General features: G+C 38.7%; 1 protein-coding gene across 1 annotated transcript; it reads right to left on the bottom strand.

Annotated features, from left to right (window-relative positions):
- Positions 1–141: 141 nt before the first annotated feature.
- On the bottom strand, positions 142–13715 carry dlst (dihydrolipoamide S-succinyltransferase). Its single transcript, XM_056768717.1, has 15 exons — positions 13583–13715; positions 12026–12059; positions 11844–11883; positions 11673–11734; positions 6909–6983; positions 6774–6829; positions 6520–6628; positions 4801–4956; positions 4597–4676; positions 4411–4508; positions 1930–2060; positions 1591–1664; positions 1386–1469; positions 942–1109; positions 142–850 (listed from the first exon to the last, which is right to left on the bottom strand). The coding sequence occupies exons 1-15, from the start codon at positions 13643–13645 to the stop codon at positions 716–718; spliced, it is 1365 nt and encodes a 454-aa protein (XP_056624695.1). The 5' UTR covers positions 13646–13715; the 3' UTR covers positions 142–715.
- Between the last annotated feature and the right edge of the window lie 545 nt (positions 13716–14260).

Raw genomic sequence — 14260 nt, 5'->3', positions numbered from 1 at the left:
CAGCACCGTGATGAACACTTGTTTAATATGATTATATAAATGAACTGAATTTTAAACTTGAATCTGCATCCGTTGTGTGAACAGTCACAGACAATCCTACCCAATAAATGACCCAAAAACAACCAGTAATAAACCGTAAACTGTGTTTCATTCATTTTATTGTTTAAAATCTTTTTTCTTCCTCATATAATTTTGGTTCTTTACACATGTCGACAGAATCTGTTCCTTTGGAGTTGTGCGGGACATATTGTTTACCAAAGCGTGTACAAAAAAAACTACTTCTTGGACACACTGGAACATAGTGTTTCTGGTTGGCTCTTCACTTGTTGAGTTTGAAAATGTTTCTTTTTTTTTTACATTGAAAAGATTAAATATATGATATACTGTATATTACTATAATCGTTTCGCCAGAGAACAAGTAATTGCACAGATTGCTGCTTGTGCGTTGTCTCGTACATACATTTAAGAAATAAGGAGAGCGAGAGGCATCGTCTCGCTGGGCGGGAGACTCTGTAATACCCAGCAGACAATAGAGTGAAACAAAATAACATCAAGCTAATCAACGCAAATCCCCATCCCATCAACGGTTCCGTCAGTTATTCTACCAGTGTTGCGTCTGTCCTCCAGTTTATCGACAAATGCAGATGTTCTGCATGAGATGAAGACGAAGACGTGTTTCGTGCACGGGAGGAGACGGCCGGAGGTCCGAGCGTGCTCACATGTCCAGCAGCAGCACCCGAGGGTCCTCCACCACCGATTTGATCTTCCTGAGGAAAGTGACCGCCTCTCTGCCGTCAATCAAACGGTGGTCGTACGTCAGAGCCACATACATCATGGGTCTGATTTCAACCTGAACGAAAGCGAGAAGCAGAAACAACGTTAAGACGGACACAACTCGTACATATGGATTCACACAGTATGTACAAAACACCACAGCTAACCTTGCCAGCAACAGCCACGGGTCGGTCGAAGATGCCATGCATGCCCAGAATAGCAGACTGCGGGGGGTTGATGATGGGTGTCCCAAACATGGATCCAAACACGCCACCGTTGCTGATGGTGAACGTGCCACCGTCCATGTCCTCAACCGCCAGCTCATTCTTACGAGCCTATAAAACAGAAAGCTAATAAACAAACAAGCAAGAAACGCCAGATAGAAAACACTCATATTTTATGAGACCAAATCGTTTGAGTAATTAACCGCAACATTTTTCAGTGTGTTTCTCGTTCATGTGCTGTTTATTTAGGTCATGTAACATATTTAGCTAAATAAAGATTAGTTATGGTTAGCTGTTCCATTTGCAGCAAAATAACCAGACGGCAACCGTATGTATTTTTAAACGTGTAGCTGCATCGTGTCCCATTTCAACTGAAGCATCCCTCACCTTTTCTCCCAACTCATTAATGGTTTTCTCAATGTCTGCGAAGTTCATCGCCTCCGCACCTCGAATCACGGGCACCACCAGACCCTGCGACACACACGTTTAACACACATTCAAAACCCTGCCTGAAAATCTCATCATGTGTCTCAAACTCTGGTGATACACGTCTTAAAAATGTGTGATTCTGTGTTTTCACGTGTTGAATTACCTTTGGCGTTGCGACGGCCACGCTGATGTCCACGTAATCCCTGTACACAATCTCTTTGGTCGTGTCATCGATCACTGTAAAGACAACACGAGGGGTTTATTGGAGCACACAGACGGAATATGATGCTCTGGACTCACGCAGACACAGATGAAAGCATGTCAAACGTGATGTTTAATGTAGGCCAAACCGTTGAGGCTTTGGAAGGAAGCAGAAGGGTGGCTGAACATGTTCTTTAGAGTCAGAACAGACGACCACAGAACCACACGCGCTCACCATCTGAAGTGAGGAGATGCTACACGCTCAACTAGAGCAAGGCTCAGTGTGTGTGTGTGTGTGTACCTGCGTTAACTGCAGGCTGTTCTGTTAGAGCGTAAGCAGCCGCTTTAACAAAGGCAGACATGAAGCCCAGCTTGATGCCATGTTTCTTCAGGAAAGCATCTTTGTACTCTTTCCTCATCTCTGTGATGTTGCTGTCAGAGAAACACACACACACAAGTGTTTTAAGATAAAATCACTCAAAGTCCATCCATCCATTTCATACTGTCAAGAGCGAACACTTATAATCTTTCTCTGTATCTGCTGATGTTCACACATTCAATGCCACAAAATCAATCAACCTTCCACTTTAACAGGCTTCACTGTCAACAATCAAAATTAATTTGGGGGTAAAACAAACAAATAATTAGGCTGAATTTATTATTACCTGACACGCAGATATTTATTGTTTTAAAGGGACAGTTCACCCAAAAATGAAAATTCCATCATGAATGACTTGCTCTCTAGTTGTTCCAGATCGGTATAAATGTCTTTTTGTGGTTGAACACAGAGAAAGATATTTGGAAGAATGCTTATAGCAGCTTTCCTTTAGCTAAATGGTTAGAGCAAGGCACTAGCAATGCCAAGGTCATGGGTTCGATCCCAGGGGATTGTACATAGTCAGAAACAGATGTATAATACAATGTAATGCAAGTCGCCTTGGATAAAATTTCTGCCGAATGCTTAAATGTCAATATCAAACAGTTCTTGGGTCTCATTGTCCACCATAGTAGGAAAAATACAATGGTAGTCAAAAGTACCCCAGAACTGTTTGCTGTCCTACATTCTTCAAAATATCTTCTTTTGTGTTTAACAGAACAAAAAAACTATGGTGGTCAATGGGGTCCAAGAACTGTTTGATTAAAAGCATTCTTCCAAATTTGCTCATCAGAACAAAGATATTATAGAGGTGTGGAACAACTCAAAGGTGATGACAGAATGTTTATTTTTGGGTAAACTGTTTATTTAAGCATACACTTCATTTTTTTGAAAACAAGATTAGTCTTGGATCATTTTGCTTTGTTAATATGTTCATTTAAGATATTTAGAAAATATTTGTCCTGGAAAAACAAGAAAGTTTTCTAAGCCATCCGCGCTTATTTAATGCTTACATCATTTTATGAAAAGGTCTCATTTTCACACAATTCCTTAAAAGTAATTTGTCAATAAAGATAGAGGATATTGTTTTTGTGTGAACTTAAAAACGACATCACACGACACACGTTTTGTAAGAAATGTTTTAAGGCAGTCCAGTTAACCCAGCCGTTAAAAAAAAAGAAAGACGGCGTTTTGAGATTATGGCTGAAAAAGCTCTTTGTAATTCTGTATTTTCCTGTCTCTAACTCCGTTTAGCCTCTCCGGTTTCTCCGCTAACGGAATTATGGCCGTCCCAAGACACACGCTCTCAGAGAAAGGAGAGAAGACGTGATAAAAATCTTCACTTTCCCGACCCTTCAAATCTTATTGGCCGGTGGTAATAGGCCATAACGTCGCGGGCGTCTCGCGCGCTCCCTCCGCAGGGCGATCTCCGGGGACTTCGGGGCAGATGCTAGCAGGCCGCCGGGCGAGCGCCGCCGCTTCTTCATCTCCAGACCGACCCCGCCCCGGTCGAGTCTTCCTCCATCCCGTCGATGCCAACGAGATTAATGTGAGAACACGAAGCCGCAGGAGCTGAAAGACGATCCGGCCCATTTGCGCTGAGGAGAAACAGTCCTCTTCAGGGGTCAGGGAGGGAGGTTGTGGACATTAACGTTTCCTTGTAAATTAATAAAAGCGCATTTTACCCTTCTTATCTTTGTTTTGACCAACATTAGGACCAAATATTTACATTCCAGGCTTTAAGTGGCGATTGGGTTTCAGAAACCTCTTCCTGTAGCGCAGATTCCAATCTATAACCATTTCACATGGACATTGCGCAGCTTCTAATCGCATTTGGGCAATAAGTGAAATTTTCACGGGGCCATCAGCAGACTTAACACCGTTTTAAAAATACATCATTTCTGCTGAGGCTCCAAAAGGAAAACTGTAGACACGCTTGCCGGAAAACAGAGAAATGCACATTTCACATTGAATTTTTAGCAGAGAACAATCTAAGTCATGTGTAAGTTATACGCATTAATTTTCTTTAAATGTTCTTTGAAATATTGTTTGTTTTGTCAAATAGTGTAGTCTAGTTTTGCACTAATTTATGTTTCATTTGAATTTATTTTCAGAAATGTTGCCTTTTATTATTGTTTTTAAATATTGCTCCTTAAGTTTATCTCAGCGAAAGTTTTAGTTTATTTTTTCTAGTTAATGATTTTAGTGCATCATCTTATTTTAGTTTATTGCTTAGGCAACATATATAATGTTCATGTTGTTTATGATTTTCAAAAAATATTTGATTCATCAAGCTGCAGATTCCATTAAATGTCTTTAAGGACTGTTCACTCAAAATTCAACATATACACGGCCAACAACTGAAGAAAGAATGACTTGTGAAGCGTTTGAGGTTTCTGAACAAACCTCATGTCCACTTCATTGAAGGTGGTCAACATGGCGCATGTGCTTTGTGCTTCCTTGAGTCTCTGAGCGATCCTCAGCCTCATCCGGTTCATCTTCACCTGAGCGTCAACACAATCTGATGTTAGCAGAACAGTTCAGAGTATGAATGGGAATAAAATGATTTCTATCAAAAAGATGGTGTGGTACCCTGTGCTCTGAGCGGGCGCCTTTTGCTCCAGCGTCTACAGCAGCTGCAGGAGGAGCCGCTGTGGCTTTGATGGCTGAAACTACAACACAGTCAAAAGAGAAGAGAGCGTTCTCATCATTCTGAACACAAGCTCCAGTCAACACAGTCAGAATGAGAAGCCTTGAGTTGGCCTGTGCTGAACTGTAGATCTGACAGTAACTGACCTGGTGTGGATTGGATGGGTTGACCGGGTAGAGGGGGTACAGGGGGCATGGTGGTGGGGATGGCTCCCGCAGGAGCAGCAGGAGGAGGAGCGGCGGCTGCCGGAGGCTCGGCTGCAGGAGGAGGAGGAGGAGCGGCTGCTGTCTTAACAGCTCCAGCTGAAACATTAAACCACAGAGAAACACCTATTTACAATAATGACCACTTCCTAGCATACATAACAAAATAATCATCCGTTATATCTGAACTAAACATGTGCCGGTCTCTTTATTTTGTGATAAAGACACAAGCACAAAAGCTTCATTTCATTTAATGTATTCTTAACCAGACCAAAATAATATCATGATTTATTAAAAGCTAATTGAGAATCTTCTATTAATAGATATAAACCCCGAGCATGCAGACTCAAACTGATCATCTGCTTTACAATAAATCTGACATGTTTAAGTCCACAGGGCTGCTCGGTCTTTATCATAAACCACAGCTACTAACCAATAAACTCACGGGTTAACTCATCACAGTGAACAGGTAATGAAAAGGATGGTTTTTTTGACAATATTTACGATTTTCCTCCATCATATATATTTAGCACTTCTCTTGATAATATTTGCAAATCATCCAGCACTATGTGTGTTCAGAATCAGATACATTTTTACGCTTTCACAGTATTATGTTATGTCCACATTAAAATTAGCAGTATTATTAAATTGCGACAGGTCTAATCCAGACTCATGTTAGATCCGGCTAGGGCTGTCACGATTATTCATCGCGATTGTTTGACCTCATCGGATGGTTTCGGATCATCGCAATTATTGCACATCTTCATAGAAGACACAAGGGGGAGCTGTAGTGCCTGCATATCGCATATTTTAGTGTGTATAATGTAATTTAAAAATGATGATACTTGTAAAATGTTTCAACAATCACTTAAAAAAATCTTTAAAGCATATACCCTAAAAAAATGTATTACAATTTAATATCATTTGAGCCAATCTCAATGTGAAAACCAGCTTACCAAAATTATATTAACATAGAAGTCAAATTGCAAGTGCAATGTAGTCTTGCAATGAGAAAAAAACTGACAAGAAGCTTTTCTATGACTGATGGCATTTTAATGGGGGTTCAATTCACTCCTGATCAAACTCGCTTTACACGTACTTGACGGCTGGTTTATTGACATGTAAAAGTTTAGACCATAAATATATGATAACCCCATTTTTTAAGAGAAAGCAAAACATCTATTCCGAAGAATATGTTCATTTTAAAGCTGAATCAAAAATGTATGAGAATTAAATGTCAAAACCCTACAACAGAAAATTCATCGTCAAAACTGGAATGATTTAATCTTCACCCAAATTTCATAATCGTGACAGCCCTAGGTGAAGCCGGTACATTCACTGAGCACTTACAGGAAGTGTGTCAGTAATTGAAAAATAGTCACACCCTCAACAGAACCATACAGACTGCACACATTTTTACTTTAAACCCTACGGTACAAACGGCCCTTTCACCTCACAAACTACATGCAGATCTGTTAATCTTATGAAATAGAAGATGAGTGAAATGATGTGTAATTAATAAGAGAACATTACAGATGTGATGTATAGATAACAAGATGTATTTAACCAGGAATCCAATTAATCATGGTACACCTCTAATAACAGTTACTGGAAGATATTGGAGAAATTAGAAACAAGAAACCCAGGGAACATGCCACTGACCTCCTTTCTTAAGTCTGAATAAAGGAGTTCCTCCTTCCACTTTACCGCCATCAGGAACCAGAAACTCCTCGATGACTCCAGCGGCAGGAGACGGCACCTGCACCGACGTCTGTGATGGACCACAAAACACTTTTCAGTCATCTCTAATAGAAGTAGCCAAGCCTTGAACAGCACACCAAACCAACAACATATTCAGACATTCAAGTCATTTCTATTTTTATCTGGCCTGAAACAGACAAGTTTTTGCCTCTTACCTTATCAGTCTCGATTTCGCAGACCACCTCGTCCTCAGAGACCGTGTCTCCGACAGCTAAAAATAGATGAAACTGAGTGAATATGAAAGAAACACATCAGACGTGCTCAAAGCTGAAATCCAGATGATGTCTTACCCTTCTCCCACCTCACATCTCCCTCTGTGACAGACTCGGCAAACGCTGGCGTTTTTACCGTGATCACTTCATTCCCTGAAATTCAATCACAAGACATTTTACATTATATGCTGAGAGCACTATGGGCAGTCATGTAGTTTTTTGCAATTTTGAAAAACGAATATATTTTAGTGTTCATCTACACGTTTAGTGTAGATGATATTTCTTGTGCAGCCATTCTGGCCATCAAATATTAATTTTGCCCCAAAATTTTTTTACAAACACAAAAGTATTTTACAAACACAAATGCACATTGCAACTAAACTTGGACTCGTTTTTATCTAATCACAATTTTAAATCAAGATTAATCATAGGTTAATATTGAAATAATATTATACCCTGTATCAGTGATTTTTATGATGATGAAAATATTAGCAATGTTGGAAAAAGAAATACAATCGAAGAAACTGCGTTTTAACCCACGCCCAGCAAAGGCATACAAAAACATACAAAACACAATGTAGGCATACAGTATATTGATAGACGTGGTATATGATTATCTTGTTTATTTTGTTTTACATGTCCTTGATAAGCAAAACAAGTATTTAAAGTCTGTTCCTCAACCAGTTAACAATAAAGCCGACAGTGGAGAAGACTCGCTGCTCTTCGTTTGTCAGGTAACAAATTGCCGGCTCTGACACATATATCTGTTTTTATCATTTATAATGTTGATAATAAAGCTTTCCTGTAGCTCAGTGGTTAGAGCATGACGTTAACAATGCCAAGGTCATGGGTTCCATCTCAGGGGATTGCATATACTTAGAAACAAATGTATAGGATAATGCAATGTAAGTCGCTTTGGATTAAAGCGTCTGCCAAATGCATAAACGTTAATAAATAAAGCAAACGGGCTTGATACCCTATGAGTTAAGATCGTAAATTTGTAGGGATGCCACAATACTCAATATAATATTGAACCCTTCGATACAACCTCTTCTGTTCAATACATGTAAGTGAATTGTGTTTTTTTGCATTTAAATTATTTCTATGTACTCAATTACACTCTGAACCGGCTCTGTCCGTAGTTGTCTGTATCTAATAGCGAGTGGTGGTCGGGCGGTGAATCGAGGCTGCCTGCAACACCAGAAGCGATGAGAGACACGGGCTGGCTTTATTGTACGCACGTTCTACTAAAGTGATAATCTCCGAATTTGGCACATGAAGATCGTATTTATACACTCCATACAAAACCAGCACGCTCGTGTTGCTCTCACCTAGCACATGCAGAAGGAGCGTCTACAGCACCGTGCCAAAGTCTGCATAATGAAAATCATGCCACTCGATGGCCTTTCGGACAGCTATTTACTTCATAGAAAGAGCGTCTCCAGACGCATTGCATTTCTTCAAATGTATTGCTATCGAAGTTCATATATATTCTTTGGCCTTTCCCATTAAGCGCTTGTGTTTGCGTTGATACGTGCACCACACGTTTACTTCCATTACAGCAATCGCAAGTTTTGCTTTACGCTATTTTACATACTATGATGTGCTAAACCACTTTAAAGATGCTTATTTTACTGACATGTTGATGAACAGTAAACCGAAAACTGCTGTGATACAGGAATTTGTAACAGTTGATTTTTCTGGAAAGATAATATAATAAGAAAAGTTAAATAAAGAGAATTTCAATAAAATAGTTCTTAACTTCTTTACGGTTCCTGTCACATAAGCATAGAACAATGAAAAAACACTTTAACGTGCCGAGCCATCAGAACCGTGGGTGAAATACCGAGGTTGCTATTGAACCATGGGTGAGCTGCATCCCTATAAAAATGCGCTGCAACAAAGACCCATCTGCTTGTTTCCCTGTTTATAACGTGACCGTCATATGAGGAAGATATTTACTCATTCTATTGATCACAAGTGCACATAGATGTTGTTCTCTTTCTTGTTCCTTGTCAGTCTTATTTAGCTCTGCCTTGTATCAAATAAAATCAACTAAGGTTACAGGAACTACAGCAGAAGCAGTACTACATAGGGCTGTGGCTATGATAGAATTTCCTGTGCGGTGATTTTGTGTGGTTCAGTAGTGCGGTATGCGATATTTCGCCTTTATTCTTATTTCGGTTGCAAATATATATGAAATATGTTGTTGTGATTATTATGTAGCATATATTGTTGCTTTAAAATGACGAATTTAAAACAAAGGAAATACTTCTTTATATTTCTAAGTTAATGTGGAATTAGGTTTCAAAAGGAAATACATAAAAGCTAATTGTGTAGGCTTGATACAAAGAAATTTCCGCAGCCTCAACAAACTACAATCGAACAGCGGAAGTAAGTAAAAATGATCCAGTATTTGTGCAAATGTAACAGTGTGCACACCAGTTCCATGTAATTTAAAGATTTGGTCCACACAGCTGTGAAAGGAAAACATGGCAAAATAAAAGTAATATTATAACGTTTATTGCAATAAAAAGCCACTGGAAGGCAGGGCTTTTTTCAATATTTTTTTTTGAGTGCCACCATTTCATAAGTTTATAATAAGGCTATAGGCAATCCTGTGTATAGGCGATTATTAGTGTTAACAGTAGAAAATATGCTATTCGAGTTTATAAAAAGTACAGAGCAACAGGAATTACGCTCATGCAGAGCGAACGACAAACTTGTTAATAAGCAGACTCCACAGAACACAATAATATAAAGTACAATAGCTACATAAACATTTCAGTGAGTATATGATCATCATATTCATATTTGCCATGTTTTTGAGGAAAAGCAAGCCTATCTAAATGTTTGTGTGAAAACAGCATCCGTGTTTTAAAAGTCACCAAGCGAACAAGTTTATTAAAGCGCCTTGTATTGGTATTTCTATGTTGATCCATTTGATTCAAATAATTTTAAAGAGTACCTAGCATATGTTTTTTAGGCCCTACTTTGGTTTATGGAGTGTCCAACAACAAGTTTATGTACATACAATGTGTTTAAACACTATAATGTCGTAATAATAGGCTGTTATTCGTACCTTACTTCTTGACTGACTGATTCGTTCCGCGATTCATCCGTCTAGGCCCCGCCTACCCGCTAACCTTGTGTCATGTGATTGGTCAGATGGTGTAGTCTGTTGTTATTGGTCAAACACGTTCATCATTTGTCGCGAATGGAACCCCCCTACCATCATTACAGGATTACGGTTCACATGTGGTTGGATGTCATGTATATTATATGTGTAGCTAGAGATGGCTGCGATTTTACCGTACCAATATGAGCCCGAGTCTGACGAGGAAGAAGACGCTAATCCACAACAAACTCTACCACGAATGGAGCAGATGTTTGTCAGTGTCAAGTGACAACTCTTGTCATAAAAACTCCCAGTGTGACAACATGCATGTTGTGCTTTTGCTCTCAATTAAATAAAATTTCCAAAAAAATTTTTTCTTAAAATACTGTTAATACGTTAGTAATAATCTTAACCGTGCGTTGTCTTGGTACATAGAGCATTTTAGAGAGTCGACGTTATGAAAAATGATTTGTAGTATCACCCAAATTTAACTATATGTATGAAGTCCTGTAACACCAGCCAAAACATTAAAAAACAAAAAATGCGGTGATGATCTTAACACGTGGTCTCATTACTGTGGTTAAGAGGTTATCGTCACAGCCCTAGAACTACTGCATTAATTTATGGCAATAAATTAAAAATATATAATTAAAATTACTTTTGTATTTTTATACTTAAATAATACTTATATATAAATTTATTAATTAATGCTAACAAATTCTGTGGCTCACCAGTTTTTAAAAAATGTGTTACTGTGATGTGAGCTGAGCATAACAAAAGATCTGGGGTGAAACAGGCCACCGGTATGTAAACTTAACATATTTAAATTAGCCTGCGATCTTAAAAGTTGCAAAGTTAACAAAGATTTGGGAACACATACAAATGATTTTTAAGGAAGTCATTACAGATGAAGCAAAGAAGCATTAAATGAGAATATACAGTCTAATAGTTTCTTCTATAGTGATAACTTAACCCTGTTAAAAAAACTTTCTTTTGAAAAATAAGGATACAATTTTGAATTAAATATATAATTAAATATAAATAAATAATTATTGCAGACTGAATATTCGTGCACACCCTTAGTTCATCAAAACCATCCTCTGAAACTATATGCTAAGTTTTATGTTTTTAAGTTTTAAGACCATAAACAATATATATATAAAAATGCTTAAGAGTTCATTAATTTGGCAGTTAGTCGTGTCATTTATAGGTTTAGAACCTTTGAATCAGGCTGAGGACTATGCATCCATTTTTTGTTTCTGACCATGTGCAATCCCCTAGTGTCGAACCCATGACCTTGGCGTTGCTAGTGCCATCCTCTAACCACTGAGCTACAGGAAAGCTGCAAATATCTTAACGATCATAACGAAAGTTGGTAACCAGCGTCATAAATCAGATGAATCCAAATTAACCTGGTTTGGCTTTACCAGGTTTTGTCAACTCAAAACTTACTCAAAACTCAGAGTTTGTTCATCTCGGTTCGTGCCACAGGCCGCTGATCTCTACTGCTGCCTATTACTCAGTTTGCTACAAGTTGTTTTAGGTATGTTTCTAACTGCTTTTCCTAAACGTACCATCAGACACAATAGCGATATTTCCATGTGTTGGCTTGATTCCGTAAATTTCCCTGTTTGCAGCTACATTTCTGTTTTATTATTGTTAGCATATTTAGCAATACTATGTGTCTAGCGTAAAAGGACGTGTGTTGTGAATGTAATACATACTGTGAGCTGCAGTGGTGTTGAAGTATCTTATCTGATAGACACTTGACCTGCTCTCACACTTCCTGAAAAATGAACACCAAAAACCATCACAATACATACATTTCCCAAATATCTAATGATAATATAATATAATACTAATAACCAATGAAGGAGCTCTTTGACGATACTTACACACTGTTCTCGAAGGTGATGCACTGACTAGCTGATATACCTGTAGAAGAGAATGAGACACGACTTATGAGATATCCCAATTCAATCGGCAGAGAATGGAAGAGATATGAGGCTTTCATTAATATTTATTTCCTAAACATCCTTCCTTGTAGTGAATCTGTACATGCCAACAGAAGACTTACCTGATGTGGCCCTTCGGGCGAGAACATTATTACCCTGAAAGAATAAGAAGACAATAGCCATCCGTCAAGGTGTATCATAAACATGAACAGAATTACACAAAACTGATTCCTGAAAGATTAACGATTGAAACAGTACAGCGAACATACAGACGCTATATTTACACACTACTGACATGTAGCCACGTCACAACACACCAAATGCAAATCGGAGTCCTAAACACAACACGGCCACCGCTTTAAACACACATTAGCAATGTGATGTGACAGTCAGGGACAGATGTGAGGGAGTCACGTGATTCATGTATGTGAGAGTTCAAATGGTCAACAAGAGCTGTACATCATTATAATGAAGGGCACAGAACTACACTATAAAGATCTTAACATCTCTAACTTAATATTTTGTTTACACAATTTACCAAACGTTTTGGAACCACACATGGAAACAAACATCAAGCAGTGCCAAACAGCTTTTAACATCATCGGCTTATAATAATTTCCACACAGCCATAAGATAAAAGCCTGGTAGATATATTATGGCATGCCACTCATCATTAATCCCAAACATTAAACATGGTTTTATTATAGTATAACCTTACTAACCATGTTTTTAGAAACCATGGTTAATTTGAGGTCAGACTCAAAAAAATATTTGTTTATATAAAAGCATATCACTTAAGACAAAGTAAATTGTATTTTTATAGAATCTGAAATGAAAAAACGCAAACAATAGAGAAGACAATAGAGACCAAATTATATACAAAACACGGCACATAAGAAACAGACACATTGAGGGGATTATAGTTCACCTAAAATGAGTATTCCTTCATCATTTATTCATCCTCGCGTCATGTTGAACCCGTCTGGGTTTCTTTCTTCATGACTTTAGAACACAAAAAATATAGTTTGAAGTATGTTGAAAATCAAACAAAGTTGAACACAATGGACTTCCATTATATACACACAAAACCACCCAGACATTTCTCAAAATGTCTTGATCTTAAAATCTTTTGTGTTTCACTGAAGAAAGACTCGCATATAGACTTATGTCCACGTGAGAGTGAATCAATGATGACAGCAATTAGATTTTTTGGGTGAACTGTCCCTTTAAGAGCACACCAATACTGACAGAGCCGTCAAGTGTAACGTTAGTGTCGCGATAAGGAAGACAGTCTGACGTGATAATAACATTCACTGTACACAGATTATTTCACAAATAACTTCACACATTGGGTCAATATTTAAAACGAACACAGAGCTCTCCGAATCACGCTCTTAACATGACAAGTGACAGCAGGTGACTCCTCGCTGACCTCACACACATTGTGTTCCACTGAACTCTTAAACGTGCTTAATCGTCATGTGAAGTGCGTGTAAATGTGTTAATTGTGATGTAAACACACACTCGTGTGATGTTTTGCTGATATGTGATGTGTTTGTCCTGCTGCCCTTGGGCCTGCGCGCGGCCTGCCGCTGTCCTCCTCTTTCGAGACATTAATGTTGACGTAATTCGCGCTCGTGTCAGTCTGCGGCACGCGGGAGCGTTAAAGACGCACGTACCTGTCGCAGGGCACCGATGGAGCGCGCAAGGCTCCGGGTGAGACAGCGGGAACTGGACAACATTTCGTCGGTGTAGACCGCGCTCACTGCAGCTCTCACAGCACCGCCGGAAGCGGAAGCAGCGCGGGACGTACCAACGTCAGGGGAGGGAGGAGGGACGGGCGGGAGGTACCATAGACAGCTGATGCATGGGGACGGGGGAAAGGACGGAACCATTTATTTGGCACTCGTACTTCTTTATTTATTAGCAATTAAGCTATTTGTTATGAGCAAAAGCTATATTTTTTTGATGTTGACTAATAAAAAAAGTATGACGGTACTTATGCCCTGCTTTGGATAAAAAGTGTAAAACAATGTAACATGTATGCTTTATATCTTAAATAAACGCTGACCTATGCATTACTGCAAAACCTTCAATGTATACTTTGCGTTTGTTTATTCTTTATATTATTGTAGTTTAATGTTTTTGATGCACTTGCCTAATACGTAAATAGGAAGATATTTTAGTCTCAGTTTCCAAACCGTAATACATGTTTTGCAACACAATTAATACACAATGCTACACAATTTTAATTACATAAAGACAAGAATCAAAAGTAAGCACATCTCTGCTGCTAAAAGGCATTCGGCTGTGAGCTGCATGTGATTGGCGGTTCATTAGTAAAGGGGGGGGTTTAG

Source organism: Triplophysa dalaica, chromosome 15 (assembly GCF_015846415.1).
Source record: "Triplophysa dalaica isolate WHDGS20190420 chromosome 15, ASM1584641v1, whole genome shotgun sequence".
Classification (NCBI taxonomy): domain Eukaryota; kingdom Metazoa; phylum Chordata; class Actinopteri; order Cypriniformes; family Nemacheilidae; genus Triplophysa; species Triplophysa dalaica.
The sequence above is the reverse complement of the archived record's forward strand: the minus strand, read 5'-3'. Positions and strand labels throughout refer to the sequence as shown.

What these genes read in the sequence shown, in the direction of transcription:
- dlst (XM_056768717.1), bottom strand. Translation starts at nt 13,645, where the DNA reads ATGTTGTCCAGTTCCCGCTGTCTCACCCGGAGCCTTGCGCGCTCCATC. An exon ending in GCGAAATCGAGACTGATAAG is followed by an intron (nt 6,629 to 6,773) that starts GTAAGAGGCAAA and finishes GGTCCATCACAG; the next exon opens with ACGTCGGTGCAGGTGCCGTC. An exon ending in ACAGCCTGCAGTTAACGCAG is followed by an intron (nt 1,665 to 1,929) that starts GTACACACACAC and finishes TTGTCTTTACAG; the next exon opens with TGATCGATGACACGACCAAA.